The 22,853-nt window shown below is 36.0% G+C and overlaps 4 protein-coding genes across 7 annotated transcripts in view; 3 read left to right on the plus strand and 1 right to left on the minus strand.

The window, feature by feature from the left end:
- Positions 1-315: 315 nt before the first annotated feature.
- LOC132698486 (dnaJ homolog subfamily B member 12) lies at positions 316-4,308 on the plus strand. 2 transcript variants are annotated; one of them, XM_060664586.1, is made up of 6 exons: positions 316-598; positions 654-941; positions 1,336-1,589; positions 1,938-2,053; positions 2,105-2,268; positions 2,518-4,308. In XM_060664586.1, the coding sequence occupies exons 1-6, from the start codon at positions 466-468 to the stop codon at positions 2,634-2,636; spliced, it is 1,074 nt and encodes a 357-aa protein (XP_060520569.1). In that variant the 5' UTR covers positions 316-465; the 3' UTR covers positions 2,637-4,308. The 2 variants fall into 2 exon arrangements, with proteins under 2 accessions (XP_060520569.1, XP_060520570.1); XM_060664587.1 differs by having other exon boundaries at positions 1,941-2,053.
- Positions 4,309-5,159: 851 nt separating this feature from the next.
- Positions 5,160-14,696, minus strand: LOC132698061 (cilia- and flagella-associated protein 58). Its single transcript, XM_060663908.1, has 7 exons — positions 14,385-14,696; positions 11,680-12,348; positions 11,397-11,620; positions 10,969-11,339; positions 7,689-8,053; positions 6,720-7,236; positions 5,160-5,631 (listed from the first exon to the last, which is right to left on the minus strand). Exons 2-7 carry the CDS (start codon positions 12,328-12,330, stop codon positions 5,360-5,362), a joined length of 2,400 nt encoding a protein of 799 aa, XP_060519891.1. The 5' UTR covers positions 12,331-12,348; positions 14,385-14,696; the 3' UTR covers positions 5,160-5,359.
- Positions 14,697-16,201: 1,505 nt separating this feature from the next.
- LOC132698062 (uncharacterized) lies at positions 16,202-19,560 on the plus strand. Of its 2 annotated transcripts, none has more exons than XM_060663909.1 (3): positions 16,202-16,414; positions 17,314-17,835; positions 19,282-19,560. In XM_060663909.1, exons 1-3 carry the CDS (start codon positions 16,410-16,412, stop codon positions 19,364-19,366), a joined length of 612 nt encoding a protein of 203 aa, XP_060519892.1. In that variant the 5' UTR covers positions 16,202-16,409; the 3' UTR covers positions 19,367-19,560. The 2 variants fall into 2 exon arrangements, with proteins under 2 accessions (XP_060519892.1, XP_060519893.1); XM_060663910.1 differs by having other exon boundaries at positions 16,203-16,414; positions 17,320-17,835; positions 19,282-19,559.
- A 2,533-nt stretch (positions 19,561-22,093) lies between these two features.
- LOC132697911 (uncharacterized) overlaps positions 22,094-22,853 on the plus strand; it is a 38,398-nt gene continuing 37,638 nt past the window's right edge. For both annotated transcript variants that reach the window (XR_009618320.1, XM_060663669.1), the window contains exons 1-2: positions 22,094-22,221; positions 22,283-22,404. Coding sequence is in view for 1 of the 2 variants with exons in the window: in XM_060663669.1 (XP_060519652.1) it covers positions 22,197-22,221; positions 22,283-22,404 (147 nt within the window). In the remaining variant the exon portion in view is untranslated. The remainder of the gene's footprint in view (positions 22,222-22,282; positions 22,405-22,853) is intronic.

Here is a 22,853-nt window from a genome sequence, read left to right on the forward strand (position 1 = left end):
ATCCATCAACATGGCTTCAGTGCATAGTTTTAAAATATCGCTAGTTCTGGCGCACACTTCGTTTTCATCCGCCAACCCAAGCGCGGCCTACCAAAATTAATCGAGCAAAATTACGCAATATTTTGGGTGATCTTGTTTAAACTAGTTTTCTTGAGGAAAGAAATTTTCTGCTTCTAATGGTTCAAACAGACTGTTTCCCACAATTTCAATACAATTCAATTTTCCAATCCGTTGGAAATTTAAGCATGTGCTGACATCTTGTGAGTAGTAGCTACAAGAATGGTTGACATTTATCTTTGAAAGTTGTTCCTTGAATTACGTCAAACGTCAGCTGAGGCTGACATCCACTAAAAATTATAAATAATCAATTTAATTAATTCGTCCAGGTTTAGGACACGTAATTCTAAAACAAAATCGGTATTGTTGAAGATTTCTTTCGCGGTTTTAATTTGCTTTTTGATAGTAATGGATAGTAACAAAGACGAAGCGCTGAGGTGTATTGAAATGGCCGAAAAATATATCAAGGAAAGAAACAAGGAAAAAGCCCAGAAATTTTTAGAAAAGGCCGAAAGATTGTACCCCACGCAAAAAGCCAAAGGTGCGTGTTGTTTTTTTATTGCAGCTACTTTTTACATAATTGCTGGGATTTTTAGATTTACTACTACATGTCGAAATATTGGCATCTCGTGTTGAAACAGAACAACCGAGGAAAAGAAATATGCAACCGAAAACAGAGGAAACCACTAAAAAGCCCGAATATACCACTGAACAGGTCGAAGGTGTGAAGAGGATAAGAAGCTGCAAGGATTACTATGAAATTTTGCAAATAAGTAAAGATGCTACGGATTCGGAAATTAAAAAATCCTACCGCCGAATCGCATTGCAGATGCACCCTGATAAGAATAAAGCCCCCGGAGCCGATGAAGCTTTTAAAGCAGTAGGTTAGTTGCTTGGTGGTTTTTGTCACTTTATAACCCACAAGCTTTGCTCGGTTTTGAAATATTTTTTCAAAGATAGCGTTTTCAAACTACCAATAAAGTCAATTAAAGCATTTGGCTATTATTTCTTTGATTTAAAAAAACACTTCTACATAATATCTAAACCAAATTCTAATTGCATTTTAAAAAAACGCTAAATTTGAGTTATTTATATAAGTGTGGTAAAAACTGACAAAATAAAGAATGGAGGTAGGCCAAATAAGAATCATTTTTTGTCTTATTATCTTTTCTAAAAATTTATGACTGTTCACCAAATTTTTTATAAGGAGGGAACTCCGTTTTTTTAAATTATAATGTCTGATCTCCTGAATAGTAATGTATTAGAATGTGTTTTAAGGCAATGCGGTGGCAGTATTAACAGATCCTGAAAAGCGAAAACAGTATGATTTGTACGGTAATGAAGAAGATAGACCTCAAAGATCACATAATTACAATACCTATAGTCGAGGTTTTGAAGCTGACGTTAATGCTGAAGAACTGTTTAACATGTTCTTCGGCAGCGGTTTTACCGGGTCAAATGTGTATGTTCGCCGTGGAGGTCGCTGGCAAAGGCAGACCACTGGTAGTCAACAAGAGCATCGGCATAGAGAGGTTTGTGACAACTAAAATTACTAAACAGCACTTTTCAAAAATATGAATATGATAAAAGCCATCAAAATAGGATTGTCAAAGTGGTATACTATCTTAGCTAGGTTTTCTCTGTTTTTGTTGGTTCCAAAAATGAAAACCATATTCTAAGCACTCTGTTTTACAATTTTATTAATTTCATTATTATCTATTTCCTAATGGTATTTATTTTGGGTTTTTTAAAAACTTTTATGCTTAAAATAGAAAATTTGTAGTACCTTGTGTGTGTGGCTCTTTTAATTTTTCGGGAAAATGGCTTGAAATTCTGTCCTTTAGTCGTACATTAATATTGGTGATTCTGTTCTTTCGTAGCAGCAAAACAGTTTTTCTGCGTTCATCCAACTCTTACCCATAATAATCGCTATACTTTTATCGATGGCGTCGAGCTTCTTCATCTCTGATCCCGCTTACAGTCTTCAGGCGAACTCGTAAGAATAAACCCATCGCATTTTTACCAGTAAACAGCGTCCCCATTATAGGAAATATCCGATCATGCGCAGAACGCAAAACATGCAGATTCCGTATTATGTCAAGGAAAATTTCCATTCGGAGTATCAGGGTTCTGTGAAAAGGCTCGAGATGTCAGTGGAGGAAGATTACGTTACCGGCCTCAGACACCAATGCTACAGAGAGAAAACCTACAGTAATTGTTTTTATTTTTTTGTTTATAACATTTTACTGAATATTATTCAATTCGTCCGCGTATTATCGGAAATATTTAGTAACGTTGGATTTCCTACCGGATGTTTAGTCACTGAATAAAAACGTTTTGGTTAGTCTCGTTAGCGTGGTTGCGTTCTTTGGGATAAAATTACAGTTAAATGTAAAACGTTTCGCGCGGGTAAGCGGACGATTTGGATTTCACACCAATATGCAAATTTCTCGATTTTAGGGGATTCCATGATATGGAAAGCGAGAAACTTTGGCGACAGGGACCTTTACCAAAACGCTCAAAATTTGAAGATGCCCTCGTGCGATAAATTGCAGGATTTGCAAAGGACCCATGGTTAAGTACAATCAACATCTATTTTAATGTATTTAAACTAAACATCGGTTATTAAATAAATTTCCTTTTCCTACGCCACCGGCAAATTTAGCAATTTAAGCGGATTTTTTGAGGTTAAATAAACTTCTTATGTTAAATCCTCTACACTGTATCTGGTGTGGCAAAAAAACGATTTTTTTTTGGATCTGATACACAAAAATTAATTGCTAGTTACTTCTAGAAAGAAAGTACTTACCACGTATGAAGATTATCCAGATTACAATTTTGCATTTTCGATTTAGTCTCGTATGTAACTAATCGTATATTACCACCAATAGGTCATCAAGCCAATTTTATTGATAATTATTGTAGGAAATTGAACGCTCAATACACTTTTTCGATAAATCAAACCATTTCAAAGATATTCGAGGTTAAAGATTAAAGAATTTAAAAAAATATATCGTTTTGTTCTGAATTTTGTTATTGACTTAAAAAAAAAAAAATTAGCGTGAAATGTTTTCAATTATTCTTACCTATATAAACTATATTCATAGTTTCTAGTAAATGTATTCAATGTGTTTATTAACTAGACGAGTTTTCACAACATTCATAAAAAATTAAGTTTATTTTGACAAAATGACAGTGTCTAAATTATTTTTTACCGTTTGTTTAAGAGTATATTTCTTAATGATCAAATTTCTAATTATATTTTCTTTTATAATTTTACTTTAATCACAATTTAGGATCATAATTGAATATTTTTTTTGTCTGGGAATTTGGTTTCAAAAGATTGGTGATTCTGTTCATTCATTTCTTGTTATGCTAGCGCTATCTGTGGTTATATGTGCTTTCTATGTCGCCTCATATATCTTCTGTAACCTATAACTGTAACAAAATAATTTAAAGCTAAGTTTTAATATAATTACGCGAATTGTGAATTATATGCTAATTATTTAATATGAACAAAGAAATAATTCGTAAACCGATGACAAAAATTCTTGAAACAAAATTACCAACGGTGAAAGAGGTTATGTGTATATTTTTTTAACAACATAATTTCCTGAAATATTCCGTGAACCAAATTGCTAAAAATGTAGTAGATCAAATTATGGATCTATGAAAAAAATATTCCAACTTCGGGTGCTGATAATGTAGTGAAAAGGATTCTTCGATGTCATAGCAAATGGTAAAGAATTCAAAAAAGCTGCTATCGTAAAAAATCACCAGCACAAAAAAATAGGAATAGGATAAGATATGATTACTTATATAAGACTAAATTCAAATTGCAAGATTGTAATGAGGATAACCTGTGCATTAATATTAAGGGCTCATAGGTGGTAAGTACTATCTACAATTTGTTTTTGGGTGTCAGTTAAAAAAAGTTTCCTTTGACCGACCCTAGTGGGCACCTAGAGAAAAATTTTTTGAATGTGGGATGAGATGTGTATATTGTTAAAGTTGTTTATTCTAGTCAAATTCTATTTGTAATGTTACTGGATTATTTTTTTCACAATCAACTTTTTCCGCGCCGTTTGGATGTTCTTGTGAAAGACGCGGCAATATATATTTAATCATATTTTTCCGTGGATATTATTAAATTGTTAACTCGGTCACCTTTACAAATATTTTTATTCACTTGTAGAACGTTTCATGGTTTTGGCTGTAGCATTTTATGTGATTATTAAATAAAAACAAGTGTCATCTTAGAGTTTTTTTTTCCATTTTTCTGCGAGATCAGGGTGAATATTTTTTCCGTGGCACGGGATAAATTTTACAATAAAATGACAAAAAAAAGTAAGTAACGCAAAGAAGTGCTTGCCAAATTACATAAATTCGATAGATCAGACGGACATTGTACGTAGGGATAAAAGTAGTTCTATTATTTATCGTCTAGAACCGTATTTCATTTATTTTAAATACTTTGGTCTTAATAATTTTAAGAATTTCCAGTACATATTTATTTGTTCCACACACAGTCTTTGTAATTTATAAAATGTTATTAACTTAATGTTTTTCTAAAGTATTTCTTGCTCCTTTTTTATTATATTGCTGTTTAATATTTTTTAGTATTATGACCTGCAAACATTACATTTTTTTTCAACAATAATGTCTTCATATTAAGGGTGTTTCAGAAGTCTCTTGGTCTATATTGTTTTGGTTCAAAAAAATGTTTTTAAAAGCCAAGAGTTCAGATGCTGAAATTTTGAAAATATTACTGCCTCCAATTCTCTTTTGTTTTTACAATATTTCTATAGGAAATTGAACGCTCAACAAAAATGGTCATTGAACCATTTCAAAGATATTTGAGGTTAAAGACTGAAGATTTTAAGAAAAATACCTTTTAGCTTATTCTTATAGGAAATTTAAGGCTCTCCAAAAAAGGTCTGTTGTGGTTTTTAACAAATATTTTCAATGTAGTTCGAAATTTTTACGAGAATGGGTCAAAAGGAATCCAGCAATGGGGAAATAACTTTTGAGAACTGTAAACCTTAACCCCCTCACTCATTAACCATATGTTTTTAAAAAAGAAATAAAAGACAACTACGTCGAGTCGATTTATTTAACGAGGTGGCTCGATTTATAAAACATATAAATTAAAATAAGTTAACTAACACTACCGAGAACACTACCTTAATCACATTAAGCAGGTACGTGTCATACGGATCGCAATACACCGAATCTAATTAAACGACATACAAATTACATACAATAAGCAGTCCAAAATTAAAAAAAAAATGCGATCAGTAAATTATTTCTCCGCCTTGTGGGTTTCTTGCCTCGTCCCACCGGTACCCTCCTGATGAGGGCAACCGGCCTCCCCATAAATTTCGTGCAAATCGTCGAGCTTATTGGATATCGTCACGCTCTTGTTCGACGTGCTCGTCACTTTTGACAGCAACTGCTCACACTGGCCTTCCAGCCGTTTGAATCGTTCGTCTCGCGCCGCCAATATCTCTTCTAATGTCCGTTTCTGCGTAGGAGAACCGCTCGGACCTGCGACGTCCACACTCGTCTGGTCACCTACGATAACGCAAAGAGAAAACGTAAAAAGGAAATTATAAAAACGCAAAAGAAACAAAAATATTAAAAAAACTTAATACTACTGAAAGGACAAAAGCCGCTACACTTACGAAGAAATCTCTGGGAATAAGAGATGATCGCGCATGTGCGCTTGTATACTATCAAAATTACCTGTTCATCGTAATATCAAGATTCTTCACCTTTTAGAAATATCGTAAATTTTTAACCTCTTAGATAAAACAAAACTGTCCACAGCGTATAATTTCCAGCTGACAGCGATGTTGCCAGTAGTTAAAAAGTATAAGACGTGCTAAGTTAGTCGGCCAATTAGAGCTTTATACGCCGAATATATATAAAAATAATATTTCTAATGTACACAGTTATTCAAAAAAGTCTATGTTGCATCGATATAATGTCGTAACGCATTCGAAATTTAAATAAATTGGGACTTTTTATTTATCTGGCAACGGTGCGAATAGTTTCTTATTACAGACTTGTTTTTTCTCTCTCCCAACCTTCTTGTTTTTAATTCCATGGAAAGAAATTAACAATTTAGCGGTTCGTGAATAACAAAAAAAAAATTGAAAATCTTTTTAGTTTATCACAAGCTTGTATTGCATTAATATATTGTTCTTATGTGTTTTGAAATTTACGTAATACGAGATTTTTCCTATATTTTTGAATTATGGTTTCTTTCTCTACCAGCCTTCCAGATTATTAATTCTATGGATCACGGAGAAAAACTTTTGAATATTTCGAGGATTGTCTCGATTTTGATTTTGTGTCTATTGGGTCAGGAGTAAAAAAAGTTGTCATTTAAGTCGATTATTTAAAGTAAACAACAAACATTACAAAGAAGTCAGTCACAATCGGCTGAAAAATATTAAAGATATTTAAAAAAAAAGTCGATTTTATTGAATATTCATATTTTTCTAATTATTTCAGGGCCAACTTTATATGCACTTTTTTCATTAGGAATCTCCACTCGAGCATTCTGGTATGATTGAAACACCCTGTATAACTATGCTATACTATAAATTAAACGCTATTAATGGCGTTGATCACTAAAAAATTCAAAGAACTTGAACCTGCAGAGGTAGTCGCCGACTCATCCCCCACCATTCTAATTTCGTCACCAGTCTTCGACTTCTCGGATTGGTCGCCGCTTTCTGCGGAACTTGCCAAAGGCGAACTCAAAATGTTGCGCAAAGCTTCGGCGATGATATCAGTTACGGCCACTTCCGCTTGCTTCTGAAGCTGATCGTCCGGCGCTTCTTCTAAATCTTCGCACGGTTTGGTAGCGGCAGATTCCGAAACGTCGGTCTCGTAGCCGGGTTCGTCGTCGCTCGACCTCTCGTCGCTGAAGCCGCTTTCGGTACTGTTGTCGCCCGCGTTGGCGTTTCTTCTAGACGCAAACTCCACCCTCAATTGTTTCCACTGCTTCTCCGCGTCGCAGTTCTTTTCGCGCGCTTGGTTCCACTTGTCGCGGCTGTACTCCAACTCTTCGCGCAAAGTCGACAGCAGCTTCCGCTTTTGGGCCAGCTCGTAGCGCAGGATTTTCTCTTGCGTGTGAAGTAGCTGGTGCTGTTTTTGCAGCTTGCCCACCTGAAACGGCCGAGGGAACAGACGTTTATCATATCTGAACTGGAACTGTCAAATGGACCATCTGTCAGTGGCCATGTTGGTTGTTGAACGCCGTCTTATTGGTTCAAAACGAGATTTCAAATGACCGCGCAATGTGAAGATCGGACTTTATACAACAATAACCGATAAATTTGAAGATACCTTCACAGACTTCAGTATCTGTTGAAATACGCTTATAATAATAAATATTAATTTGAAGAAAAAAGTTAACCGCCACCTTCTTTCGTCTCTTTTGACAAAATACGGCCGGCTACATTGATTGTCGAACCTCGCGAGGTCTTATTATTATCGATATCGAGCCTGACAAGCTTCAGAAAACGCAATCATGTAAAAAAAAAGTAAATCAAAACGATGAATCAGAATCAAGTTTGGTTAAACTACGCCCCATAACAACAAACCCGAATTCAACCAACCACGTGCCAAGTCTTGTTCAGCTCGGACGACACCAACTGAAGACGTTTCTCCTGATCCTGCAGTCTGCTCTCCAAGTGAGTGTTCAACTGCTTCAGGTGCCCGGTTTCCTTTTCCAAAGCTTTCTTCTCGAGAATCAAGTCCTTCAGTCTGATGAACGTTTGACTGACGCTCAACACCATGCTGGGCCCTTTCGGCGTCTGGACCGTTTTGTAACATGGATTTTGATCCGGCATTTCTTCGTCCGCCAAAACATTGGTGGGCACTTTCTGGTGACTGAGCAGCTCTATCAGCACTCGCCATACTTTCGGGAGCAGCACTACGATTTCTTCGGCACTATTAATTTGGGCGGTGGTTGTCTGTGATTCTGCAAAACAAATCGTTTGATATTAATGGAGGTTTAATATTTGGCACCAATGTCATTATATCCAAAGGAGACCTGGTCTTGCTGGACGTTTGGTTCGGCTTTGCATAATTCTTTATTGGCATTCTACTGTCAAAAATAACCAATACATATGGCAATGTTTCGAATGCAAGAACACTGGAGATAATTAACCCATTTTGACCCAGTGGTGCGTTAATGCAAAACCTATTCTATGACTTTTTTGTCACATCCAGGAAATATTTTTGCACATGTATTTAAAAATTTTATTATCATCACAACTGAAGGACATAAAACCGTAGAAATCGCTAATTTATGTGTAAACGAAATGTTTTATACAGTGTGTCCAAGATAAGCATGCACAGCATGGGGATCTCGGAAACTATAAGAGATACAGTGTCGGTTAAATTAGACAAAAGTTGCGCATTTTGATACCGAACAAGATCCCGTTTTACAAATTTGAAAATTCCAAGCCGTTCCGGAAATATCCGAGAAAAACCGAAATATTGCGCTTTCGTTTTTATTATTTTTTAAAGCTATTTGAAAAGATATGAAAAAACGGAAAACACTTTTCCATTGGCACTTTTTAATCTCTCCAAATTGACGTTAACAAATTTTCATTACAGCGTTTCGATTCCATGGAACCACCATCAACTTTGATTTTTCTTATGGGACGGAAAAAAAGTACACACAGTATTAGGTTGTGCTTTTCATTGCGAATTCAACGATGTACGATACAATACGGTTACTTATGTTTTTATCCAGAAAAATGGCTTTTTAATACATTTCTAGTATTTTATTGTAGTAGGCCATGAGATCCGAACGATGAAAGGCAAAAGAAAATGGTTGACAAGTTCGAGTTAATGTGTTTATTTATTAACTAACTCTAACTGTTCATTTAACATAACAACTAAATCCAACAAGTTAATGAAAAACAAATTCTATAACAAATGTTCGAATAAATGACCTCCATTTTCTAGGCATAAGTACGCCCGTCTCACGGTAGACTCCAAAACACGACTTAACATTTCAGGAGTAATTTTATTAAACGCTGCTCGTACTGATTGACGTAATTGTTCCTCGTTGTCAAAACATTCTTTGAATACCTCATTTTTTATGTAGCCCCATAAGAAAAAGTCCAAGGGAGTTAAGTCCGGGGACCTTGGAGGCCAAGGTGTTTCACTGTAAGTCCCAATGTATTTTCCATCAAACCGTTCAGTTAAATATTGGCGAACTTCTCTGGAGTTATGCAGCAGCCTTGCACAGCGCCTAGCGGTAAATCATCTAAGGCATCTTCTAAATCGTGCCTCAAGATGTCAAGGTACCGCTCGGAAGTTAAGGAATTATTATAGAAAATAGGGCCTATAATCTTGCTACCAAAAATCCCACACCAAATATTAAACCCAAAGCGAACTTGATGTCTGGATAGTCTATTAACACGTGGATTTTGTTGCGACGAATAGTGTGTATTGCGCCTGTTATAAATACCGTTATTGGTCACCATACTTTCATCAGACCAAATCACTTTATATGGAAAATTAAAACTCTCATCACACATCCTGGTATACCACTCACAAAAATGTCTACGTCGTTCGTCGTCACCCGGTTTTAATCCTTGACATATTCTGAATTTGTAAGGCTTAAATTCATTTTTCCTTAAAATAAACTGAGCTGTAGATTTAGCTACCCCATTCTGGTCTTCAATTTCTCTGGTAGAAGTTTGTGGATTTTCGATAACAGGTTGTAGAACAATGTATTGGTTTTCTTCATTGGAAGGTTTTTGTCGGGATAATGCAGGCTTCTTAAATGATCCATATTCTTTCAGATTAAATAACAAACGCCGAAAAATACTCTTGTCAGGTTGTCTCCGCTCTGGGTATTTGTTAGAATACATACGCTCGGCTTCCACACAATTTCTTTGGCATCAGATGTAGCAAGACAGCATATCACATTTTTCTTCGTTTGTAAAATTACCTCCCTCCATTGTAGAACAAAATAAATTAGAAAAAGACAACAACAATAAAAATACAAAAACAATAACTAAAGGAATAAACTTATGATCGACTGATAACAAAGACAAATAACATTAATGTGTCATTGAAATTGACTGGATGTCATTTTGTCATGGCCTACTCCATTTAAATGCTGAAATGTATATGTAAAAATCCATTTTTCTGGATAAAAACATAAGTAACCATATTGTATCGTACATCGTTGAATTCGCAATGAAAAGCACAACCTAATACTGTGTGTACTTTTTTTCCGTCCCATAAGAAAAATCAAAGTTGATGGTGGTTCCATGGAATCGAAACGCTGTAATGAAAATTTGTTAACGTCAGTTTGGAGAGATTAAAAAGTGCCAATGGAAAAGTGTTTTCCGTTTTTTCATATCTTTTCAAATAGCTTTAAAAAATAATAAAAACGAAATCGCAATATTTCGGTTTTTCTCGGATATTTCCGGAACGGCTTGGAATTTTCAAATTTGTAAAACGGGATCTTGTTCGGTATCAAAATGCGCAACTTTTGTCTAATTTAACCGACACTGTATCTCTTATAGTTTCCGAGATCCCCATGCTGTGCATCCTTATCTTGGACACACTGTATATGAATTCAAAAGTTAACAAAAGTGGTACATAAATTGGTATCACATTTTCAAGTAAATCTAAAATAGTAAAAAAAATATTTTGGATTTGTATTGCCATTTTTGTTAAGTCTATAGCATGTAGATTATATTTTTTTATCTCACCACTGGTGAGATAAAAAACACGGAATATGGACCAATTTTTACCAACTTTCAACGCCGCACTCTGCATTGAGCTAACGTTAAAAAATTTTTTTCAAAATTAAATCAAAAATGCAGCATCACAATCACTACCATCCTTTCTAGTGACTGCGCGTACCTGACTCTTCAACAATCGTTTCGAGTTTGTTCTCCTCGTCGTCTTTATCGCCAACATTCACCTGGTGCACCAAGTCGAGCAGTACTTTGGGCAGTACCGCCGAATACGCGGACGAGATCTCGTTGACGACGATATTTTGCAGGAGCTCGTGATGGTCCTCGAGGTGTCTCGTCAGCTTATCCAAATCGATCCCTTGCGAATTATTGAAACCGAGCAGGATTTCCGAAAACAGCTGATTGATGGCGGTCAGTTCGGCCTGGTACTGACGGCACTCGGCCTTCGCCAGGCCCAAATTCGACTCGAGCGATTTGATTTCGTCGTACTGCCGCGAATTTGATGCCTCCAGTTCCGATATCCGCTCCCCCGATTCCCTGAAACAAACCACAACCATTACCACTTCTCGACGTAAACGAAAACCAAAACAATACTTGGCTTTCTCCTGCTCCGACTTCATTTCTTTTCTCGTCTCCTCAAGTAAATTTCTAAGCCCCTCCTTTTCCGTTTGGTCGGACCTCTGCCGTTCCTCGTACAGTATCCTCAAGTTTCTGATGCTTTGCAATTGGCGCTCGTACTCCTGCCTGAGATCCTGCGACAGTATGTTCAGCTCCTGACCCGACAGAGTCTCTTCGATACTCTCCACCTTCTGACGCAGCTGAAAATCGAACAAAAGCAATCACGTGCGGGATCGAGTCCGTTTTTTAAGCCGCTCACCTCCCTCAACTGCGACTCCCTGACCAGCAGCATTTTTTTGGAGACGCCGATAACATCTTTCAGGGCGGCAACGTGGCTTTTGTATTCCTCCCTCTCCTTCTCGAAGTCCAGGGCGACCACGTTCAAGCTCTGCAGTTCCTTCTGCATCTCCGCAATGTTGATGCGCAACTCGCGGTTCGTCTCGATCACGTCGGAGGCTCTGTCCAACTCTTCCGTTTTGTCTTTTAAGCGTTCCTTCAGCTCGGTGTTCTCTCGCAGCAGCTTCTCGATTTCGCGCAGCATCTCTCCGTTATCGCGCGACTTCACCAGCAACTTCAGGTCGCCGTTTTCCTTTCGCAACTCGCGACGGTCCCGCGTGAGGAGGTCATTTTCCTCTTTGAGCCTCTCCACGTCCGCCCGTAGCTCGTTCATTTCTTGCTTCTTAGCAGCGATGATCTCCCGTCGTTTCTCGTGTTTTCGTTGCAGCTCGAACTTGAACTCCTCGAGTTTCTGTTTGTTCCGCTCGCTCAACCGCTCCAGACTGGCGTGTCGTTCTTTGTCGTTCGCGTTTTCTGCTCGTAAAGAATTGCCGCAGGTATTTTTAGGCTGCCCGTTAGTCCACCACACGTCGTCGTCTACTTGTTCCGAATATCCGCTGCGCACGTTGCCCATTTTCTTTGTGGAAAATCGCTGAAAAATAACCCGACGTTCAGCGCGGGACGGACGCTTTTCACGCGACTGGCGCGTCTACGTTTCAGGTTCAATGGAATTTCGGTTCTGAGTTGCCCGTTTTATAGTCCGGCGTCATGCGTACCTGACTTTCCGAAACGCGAGAGCCTTTTCGCAATCCTACGTTCCAGTTAAGGACGCAGTGTATCCCGCTTAGCTGTCAAAGGCGATTGACACGACAATTTATTTACTTGGGCGTTAAACAAATGACAATATTCCAAAAAGAGGCGTCACGAATTTTGTATTAAACATTATACAAAAATACATTACAATGGAATTAAATTACACAAAAATTTGAACATTCTTAGTCATCTGAGTATCTGTCGTCTCCTCCTGACGTTGTAATTGAACAACAGTTCTCTGGTGTCATTTGCCCAGTGGCTTATTCAAACACTAGGCATCATATTTTTATAGTTTTTCTGGTAAAGTCTGTTCATAGATATAAGAAAGTGACTAACTGATACTAATTAAGGTAGGACCCGGGCAAGCTGTAAGAATGAAGTATGGCCGAACAGGTCCGTACTTTGCTTAGAATTTAATTATTTAATTACTAAACAATATTTATTTATTTATGTTTAAATCTAAAATAAAATTACAAATTATTTTTATTACCTACTTAAATTTAATTTTGAATTTAAATTCCGAAACTTTAAGTAATAATCTTGTTGCATTGTATGTTAATGACCACCCATCCCCCATTCCCATTCAAAAGCAATTGGTCATTTTCTTATATCTATGAACATACCATACACGGTGTATTTTTAAATTAGAAGTAAAAGTTTAAATTTCAACCGCGAATTTGTGACAGATCCACATTTTAAATGGAAAACCCTGTATTTGGACCGTGGCAATCGACTAAATTTCCTCCCCCGTTTGCTGGGGGTTTTACAGTATTTAAATTATTACAAATTCCTTTTTTTCCAAGATGTTTGTTACTTTATAAACGTCATTTGCTATTAAAACAATATTGTTATCTTTAATTTATGTTTTTGATTGGGGAATGATGAGGTCTGAGAAAATGATTAAAGTTCCAGAAACTGTAGTGTAAAAAATAAACTCCACACTTTAATTCCAAAAATTGGAACAAATCTGTGAAAGCGATAGAAACGACATCCGGGCCCTTACTACACGATATTTTTAGGAATTAAAGGAAATAAACGCAGTTACAGTACAAGCCAAAAAATTCTATACCTGGAAATACGAATGACAATCGAATTTAAATTTAGACTATAAGTTATATTTTTATGCACCGAATGAAATTCTGGTATCTGGAAACCTCCACTTAAAGCCCGTTAATTAAAATTTTTGAGTTGCAAAGCGAGGAAGGGAATATTCAGTTTTAAAAAGAATTTTACAAACAATTTTAATAGCTAAAACCATTAAAATGTAACTTTTTTTATCAATGAGTTTTGATAAATCCTGATCTTGGGGATAGTTTCTGCATCAAAAATTAAAACTAAATCAATTTACTAAAGTTTTTAGTCCAAAAATAGGGTATTTTTGAAAACATCTAACCAACTAACAAAAATTAACCAAAAATAGGGTATTTTTGAAAATATCCAAAAATGTTATTGTTTTTTTTTCATAAACTGCAACCTAGTTTAAAGAAATACACTGAATAGTTTTTCTTTAAATTTGTATTAAAAAAAAGAAAATCTGCAAATATTTGGATTACCTTTATTTTTGACACTGTCATTAAAAGTAGCTCATTTTTTAACTCAGTGTGCGACTTTTCTGGCGTCTCAAAACGAGATTTTTAACAGCGAACTTCAATTAGTGTTTATAGAAGAAAAAGTTTAGTGAATCCGAAAATAAACCTAGCCGACATACATTTAAACAACCCGAAATGTCAATCACCTTCAACCTAGATCGCGAAATTGCCAAAAATTTTGACGGAACCGGATTGCAATCCGTATAACCGTCTCGCAAATTAGCTCGGACGCGTCACCCCATAACAACCTTCCGAAATAATTCAAAAAAGACAAAATTATACTTACGTACGTGTCGTCTCTGGACCAAAATATATCGTTCGTTTTCAAACTGTTCGATTATCGAACACCCAACGCCGAACCGAAAATATACGCTCCCGATCTCAAAATTTCCCGCCTATTTTTAACTGCCAATAACCGTACGCGAGATTTCTTTCGTCTCGACGACGATGACCAGCTGCTAATCCGAAAAAAATTGACGCCACGTTTTGCGCCAGTTTTTGGCATCGATTGACTCCGAACACGTGTCCGATGGCCGAATCGACCCTTTGGGATAATTAAGTATACTTTGTTCTAGGCGAGGAAGGAATGCGTCCTTAAAATTAAAAAGCCAAGATGTGGACGCCGTGCCAGGCTTAAAAATAGAGCAGTTTGCTTACGTACAGTCTGGATTTAACACCAACAAGCCTCCATTGGCGTGTGAGGTTCAGGTTCAGAGTTACACTCAGGTAACTATAGCTAACTTCCACGGGGTTTCTCTAAAATCAACTTCAACGTAACAACCAGATGTAGTCTTTGAAATATATCAAGTACACTATGAAGATTCGTCTAGAATCTAGAAATCTTGAATCGCTTCAAAGACTTTACAATAGGGACAATGATGAAGAACGCAACTGTGTCCAAGATGATGGTGGAGTTGTTTTTCTAAATTATTTCTTTGCACTGTGTTATTTTTGTATCGGCAAATAAAGAATTTGACTTAGGTCACCGTTTCCACAATAAAATCAGATATTTTAGGTATCTACGGTCTCCGATTTTGACTGAAAACCCCTTTCAACTAAAAATGTATATTTAGTTCCTGGTCAGTGACTCTGTATTTGAGCATGTTTATGCTCTTCATCCTTGTCTTTCTTACTCTCGAACGTTGACGAACTAGGCGCGGGGTCTTGCATCCTCGATAACTAAATCCATTAGTTGTTAGTCGGTTCGCTCGGTCTCGTTTTAGCTAATATAAACAACTTAATACGTAGTTGTCATCTAGTCGATGGTGTTGCATTCGTGTTAGTTCGCCGCAGCCGATATTCGGGTTTTCACGTGAAACGTTCGGAAGACTAAGGAATGGTCCGTTACCTATAATAGGTGAGATGAGACGAGCGCGACCGCCGCGTCGTGCGTATAGACACTTCTCCCTTCGCTTTCCTATTTTTTTTTTTAATTAGGTCAGTTCGTGTTGAACGCAGCTTTGATTACTTTTTATTTGAGTGTGCTTAATTTTGTTTGTGTTTGTTTAGTTTTTGCGAATTGTGGTTCGTTTTGGTGAATTTTTGCATTTTTTTTTTGGTTTGGTTGATTTGGGTTTGTTGCGGTTAATTTTGGTTTCTTTTGCTGAATTTTCGCTAGTTTTGGTTACTTTGGTTTATTATTTCCAGTTTCGGCCGCTATTGGTTAGTTAGGGTTAATTTTGGTTAGTTTTTGTGAATGTTTCCTATTTTTGCTTAATTATCGTTAGTTTTGGTTTGTTTAGGATAATTTTGGCTTGTTTTTGTTAATTTTAACTACTTTTGCTTAATTTTGGTTAGTTTTGGTTAATTTGGTTTGTTTTGTTGAACTTTGGCCAATTTTGATTTGTTATGATTAATTTTGCTTAGTTGTGGTTATTTTTGTTTCTTTTGGCTAGTTTTGTTTAATTTTGGTTATTTTTGGTTTGTTTTGGTTAGTTTTGGTTAGAACACCAATGGACTCAAGGACGCGAGCTTAGAAATAAACGCATTACGGGGTGAATTTTGATGTTAAATAACCCGAAATAATTATATTTAAAACCCCGCGCGACGCCCATGTGGCTACGTGTAGCCCCCAAAGTATGGCGTACGCCAAAATCCAACCTCTTAGTTTATTTTAAAATGTGACCGAAGGAGTTTCCGATACATACGGATAATATTTTGATTGCGAAGTTCCGTCGCACCGGGCGCGAAATGAAAACGTAAATATTTATCCAAACTTTAACGAGGATCCGGACAATTTTCTCAGTTTTTTTGCACCCGCGTCAGTTCGTTAATATGTAGCCTACGTTAGAGTATCCGAGTTTGCAGCGAAATGAGGTACGTATTCAGTCGGGTTTGATGTCGGCAGTGGATGATTAATTTTTATTCGGCTTACTACCAGAAATGTTTTTGTCGCTGGTCTCGTCATTAGAAGAACCAAAGTATGTGCCATAATAAATTGTTGAATTATATTTCACGGGGCTTCTGTTAAGATGATTAAAAGTTGCAACAGGTGCACGCTTAAAATAAAGAACAGCGCAGGTTCGCCAAAACCTAGTTTTTACAACTTCCGTATATTTTAATCAAAAATTACAAAATAAATAAATCAATTCACGTTTCATTTGGACATGTGTTTTCTTTGTCGTTTATTCCTTTACTAGTACACCGGATATCCCGTTTATTATAAGATTTATTAACTCAAAACCTAAAAGAAATATCAAAAAACATACAGTCAAAAGTTGTTTGGATTTACGTATACTTTTATCATATTATAATATAATATATACATGGTGCTTGTATTTTCGGCGATAAGTAGTAACTTATTTAATATAGAACACCCTGTATATTGACTTATTTTTTTAATTCAACAGATCTTCTAGACGTTTTTTTAGGCTCAAATACTAATGTTGTTTCAAAATTCATATAGGTGTCTTTAACAAAATGTCTTCACGCATATTTCGTTTTTCTCCATTTGATAAATGGAAATTTCTTTAAAACCCTTTCATTGATCTCATTTCTCAAAAAAATTATGAAATGAAGGTCACGAATCGTAAGAAATCGAAATAAACGAATGCATGTTTTCTGTAATTAATTTTCTGCTGGTAACCTTTATTGATTATGATTATTTATTATTATTATATTTATAAACGACGGCATAATTTGAACCAAACTTTACCACGCTTATCCACTACCGCTGCCGACTCGGATGTGTTATTCCCGGAATTTCAATTTTCAAGTTCCAGGTCGTACTTTTACGGCGTACTGCTGATTTCCTGCTGGCTGGTCGTTGACGCTGCCGGGCGGAACGGCAAAAAGAAAACCGACGACGTTTCGGACGAAAATCTCGACTCGAAATCCGTCGTCGGGGCGAGGCATAACGCCGGGTGCACGGCGAAAAAGTGCGCGGGTGACAGGTCGGTGAAAAACGAATCGGACGACGAAACAATGACCAGAAATCGCTACAAAATGGACAAGCAAACTAAATACGACACCTTGAACAAGGCGAATAAGTTTATCAAAACTGCTAAAGTGGAGAACGAGAGGAAGAAAGGGGGAAACGGGAACAAAGATTCCGACGAATCTGGAGGATCGTGCGATTCGTCCGTGGAAGATTGCGGCTCGAGCGAAGAGGACTTCGACAGGAAAAAATTCCGTGGAAAAATCAAGTACAGTATTAAGTTTCAACACGAGAAGAAGAAAACGCCATCGAAGATGGACAGCAGCATCTTGCGCCTGCACAAAAATAGAGGGAGAGACAGGTACGTCTTGGTCACGTGGACTTCTTAAGCGCTTCTTAAGTTATACAGGGTGATCCGAAGTGATTGCTCCAAGAAAGCAGCAACTTGCTTGCATTTTTGCTCTGCATTCCGTTTTTAAATTGAATCAATAACTATCAATGCAAACTATCTTCCTTGTTTTTTTTTTAATTTCTGGTTTCAAAATATTTCAAAAACAGCCGGTTTTAAATAGTGCTTATTCTCACTCGGTTTCTCTTTGAAAAATTATTCTATTTAATAATTAGACATCTAAGAAAGAGTTTCATTTATATCAATAATTAATAGTATTTATTGTGTTTTATTAAAGAATTAAAAAAGATTGGGAAATGGTCCTATCCTGTGTAAACTAATTTCTTGAACTCAAAATTGCCAAAAATATAAGATATGCTTAGAACTTAGCGTCCTGCCCGCTCAAACCGAAAGTCCTTCCTTTTTAATTCTCGTACACTAAATGACATAGCCTTCAGAATTGACAAACTTCAAAATTCAAGCCGTCGGTTTTTATTGACCTTATTTTTCTGCTAGGTATTTTACAGAAGGGAAAATTTATTTTTCCTACTCCCTTCTGAAAAATATCTAATTATACATCGATCGAGCCACGTCAGTTTCGTTTCCCATGGATCCGAGCCACTTCGGACATTTTCGGAATATTACCGCGCGGGTTCGGGAATAATCGGATGTTTTCGGAGGTTTTACCGCACGGCTTGAATTTTGACGTTTGTCAATTCTGAAGGCTATCTAATTTAGTGTAGTTGTGTTGTTTTGCAAAAATGTATCTAAAAACTAACGGCCGTAGAACAACACGTTTCGTAAACTTGTCGCATAATATACTATTAACACTAACCGACGCATGAGGAATCCAGAGGTTTTGTAAATATTGGGTAATAATTACTTTATTTTAATTATGAAGATCCTCTCTAACTAATTTTACATACTGGAGGAATAATCTTATGTGGAAGGCTGGCTGTATTGTTTTCCCACTGCAGAAACGGAAGATGTAGATGTTTTGCGGGGACAATAAAATTTTCAAACCATTCCTCGCTTTATAGCCGAGAGAGAACAATGTTTGTTCACCAGTTTTACTGATCCAGCCTAGGCATTAGCTTCATTGAACACTATTGTGGTAGACCAGTGCGGTAAAATCCCGTTTATATCCCGAAACTGACAACCATAGCAGAGACAAGATTTTTTTCCAAGAAATTAAAGCGGCTGATGAAATGCGTATCTGCTGCACTTTAAAGGATCAAGGATAAAATTTCACAATTTTATAACTTTCAATTAATAACAGCGCCACCATCTCTGCCAGCATACTTCCCGCCGCATTGCGCATTCCAGTGCAATGTTAATTTTGATGAACACCGTATATATGTGACTGTATTTGTGGACTACGATACGTAATTAGTATACTAAATTATATTAATCTTGCAGGAACACTCGTGACGACGATTCCAGCGAAGAGGACGACAATCCATTTCCAAAAAGGATTCGCTTCGACGAGGACGATGACGACTAGTGTTAGTTTGTTGTACTCACCTTCAGTTTTACGACTTTCTAGAGGCACGGAATGCGAATTTTTTCCTTTTTTTTTTCGTGTCAAAGTTACTTTATACTTTGACACGAAAGTAAACCCCCCAAAGTTAACTTAAACACTATTGAATGTTCTTGTAATTCGTGAATATATAGATTTTTTTTATAGTCCGTTTTGATTCCTCTGCAAACTGTCCACGAGGGCAGCTGTTAATTTTGGAAGACGATGCGGTGTAAATAATGTCAGTAATTTTCGTTGATAGTAATAATTACTGATCGCCCACTCGGCGGCCATTATAATGGCAGAATTATATGTTTTTGCGCCGCATGTGCATGCCCTCAAAAGGTATTACCTCGATAGCGGGTAATTTGATGGTGAAATATTTAACTATTTGTCCAGCCACTTACGGACTCTATAATTTCTCCGGCGCATCATGCGATATCGCTGTCATGATACCCCGAAAGGCAACGTTTGATTTTTACGGACAGAAAGCGTTTCCACCAACAGTCAACAACCAAAAATTACCGAACGATGAAAAATTAAGTTCTTTATAGTTAATACTTCTAAGTAATAGTAAATGTTGAAAAACTCTACAACTCATCATGATATCTTGAAAAAAGATCAACTCCTCCAAGCTGTAAAAAGATTATTTTATTAAAAAGTCTTTGACTAAGTTAATCAGGCCTGAGGTTGTCCTTATTCAGCCTTTTGCAGGTCTGAACTTTATTCACATGTAAAAAATCTGCTTGATTCTCGCAAACTGAAAATTTCGATCCAACATCCTCTCTGTGTTTGAGGTTACTCTACGTTCTTGGTCAAAGACCGGGAGCCTGGCCCCACCATAAAGCAAATGGGAGTCAATTAGAGCTGTCAATCATATAACTACGTATTAGAAAAAATGTTTTTTGAGATTTTTTAGCCACTTGGTCTGTGGGGTCACACCAATTTAGTTTATTCGCAGTGAATTCTCTAGAATTTTGCACTTTGTCCACTATTTACTTCATTGATGTGCCTATGAGAAAAGATTAAAGAAAATGTTTTCCCTACGTTAAGGGTTAAGGTATTATTTGTAAACCAGTCCTTAGCTCTTGCTAATTCAAAGTTAGCTTTAGCAAGCGCTTCAGTAAGATTTTTCTTATTTATTAAGAACAACGCCAGTCAACCATTCAAAAGGGCTTCGGAAAAGTCGAGGAAGAGGGTAGGTCCAATTCCTGAGCCCTGCACAACCCCATAGAAACGAACCAACTAGACTCAAGATGCCAAAATTGTAATATTTTAATTTTTTTAATAGAGTCGAGTGCCCCACGCCGTCGGAGCATTTAGTAATATCGCAAAATGTTTCAATCGTTAAGTTGTCTTCTTATTGTCCTTTGACCATAGCTTTAACCAGCTTAGGTTAGGTTTTTTTTTATATTTTTTAAATATTTGGGTACATCTCCTTGATCAAGGCATTTATCAAATGATCTTGGCTATTTTTAATTTTTTTATTTATCAAAAACAAGCAATACTTGTAAAAAATCTATTTAATGTGTTTGCCTCAATTTCGTTTGTGATTACTTGTTGAGGGTCGATTTTTGTTGATTATTTTCCAGTGGGTCTTAGCTGTATTTCCTTCGTCTTCAATGATTTTCTTATTGTCGAATAACCGCTGCATATATGATGTGATTCTTCTAAATATTTATTAACGTTTCGATCGTAATTTCGATCTTTTTCAAAGTATTCTTATTTTGTGAGATATATAACAATTAATGACATTTGACGTTGTGTTAATATATTAAAAATAAAAATAATTTGTCAGCGAATATTTTATACGAATTGGAATGGCATGCAAAACAGGTACGGATGTTTTTTATTATTTTTTATTATATTGGATAATTTAATTTTGTTAGTTTAAAATTGAATGATATATTTTATTAAGGTTTTGTAGAATCGGTTTTGTAATTAATTGAATTTTTGTTTTTTTGGATTTCTATACTTTCATGGTATTAACCTTTTGAAAATTAAATGTGTTTGGTGTTTACGCAATGGGTATGAAGAGCTGTTTTGTTTTTTGTTGTCATACTTATGTCCGTTGATTCTATTTTTTAAATATTGGCTTGTTTGTCCTATATATACACTGTCGCAATTAGAGCATGGAATTTCATATACTGTATTGCTTCTTTTTTCAACTGGAATTTTTGCTTTAAGTTTAGTGAAGTGTAAATTATAACTTTTGTGTCCTATTTGAATTTTGTGTTCGTTGAATATGGTTTCTAGTTTTTCTGATAATCCAGGTATATATAAGTTAGCGATATATATTTTCTTTGAGGATTTTGATGTTGATTTTTGTTTACATTATTATAAAATTTGTTGGTACGTTTATGGGATAATTATTTTCTACAAGTGCGTGTTTTGCTTTTTCAATTGCGTCTGGTCTATATTCTGGATCGGATAACATTATTGCTCTGTCTGCGAGACCTATTATGACGGATTTTTTTTGGGCTAGGGAATGATTATATTTAAAATTTAGATAACGTGATGATTTTATATATAAATATATATGCATATTTCATACATCATATGTCTGACTTGATACGATTGTAGTTCAACACGTGATCAATAAATTCTATTCTATTGTATCTAATTCAATTATATTCTATACTATTTTTTCCTGTGTATGGCCGATCAAACGACTCTCTTTCGGTCAACGATCGATGGTGGATGTTACCTGCTGTTTCACGGTATAAAATCAAACCCCTTACAGCATTTTATCCTCGGTCTGAAATACTTGGAAAGTTTACGTGAGAAAATTAAAAAAAAAAAAACGGCTGATATCATGAGTTCTATCGGCAGGACGGACGGTAAGATTATATTGTCCCATTATTTATTAACATAAATCGACTCCCCTTCCACTGTATTTAGAAATATTATTCGACGAAACCACAAAAATCATCTCGTTGAACACATTTCCCGATGTCGAATTTAGGGGGCTCGGGTATGAATTTTTTCGCAGCATGAAGATCAACCGACATAAGATTGCTCAGGTGAGTACCGAATTCAAAACATTTTGTTTAAAATATTTCACGGTCGCAGAGTATGCAATTTTATTTTAACTGTAATCATTTTAACCTTGCTTGCAACTTTCTTTTGCACCGTTGGATTTCATTCGTCTCTTTCTTGATAAAATAAATATAGTAGTTATAAGACAGTAAATGAGGAGGACTGTTGTTTTTCTCGTTCTCATCCATTTAAATGTTGATTATTTACATTATTTCCGTTTATAATTATTAACGAAATCATTTACGTTTCATTCCTTGATAATTACGCAATATTTTCTTTAGATATTGGTAAAAATTTATTTAAAAAATAGCAATGTGCAGTTTTAAAGGAAAAAAGTTAAAACACAAATTCTAAATATTTAACCAGTATTTTTTATTTGTTCAAAAATTTTTTTTTGAATTTTCTCATTACCTTTGAACAAAAGCGGTAGAGT

This window comes from Cylas formicarius, unplaced genomic scaffold (assembly GCF_029955315.1).
Source record: "Cylas formicarius isolate icCylForm1 unplaced genomic scaffold, icCylForm1.1 PGA_scaffold_2__14_contigs__length_35257938, whole genome shotgun sequence".
NCBI lineage: Eukaryota > Metazoa > Arthropoda > Insecta > Coleoptera > Brentidae > Cylas > Cylas formicarius.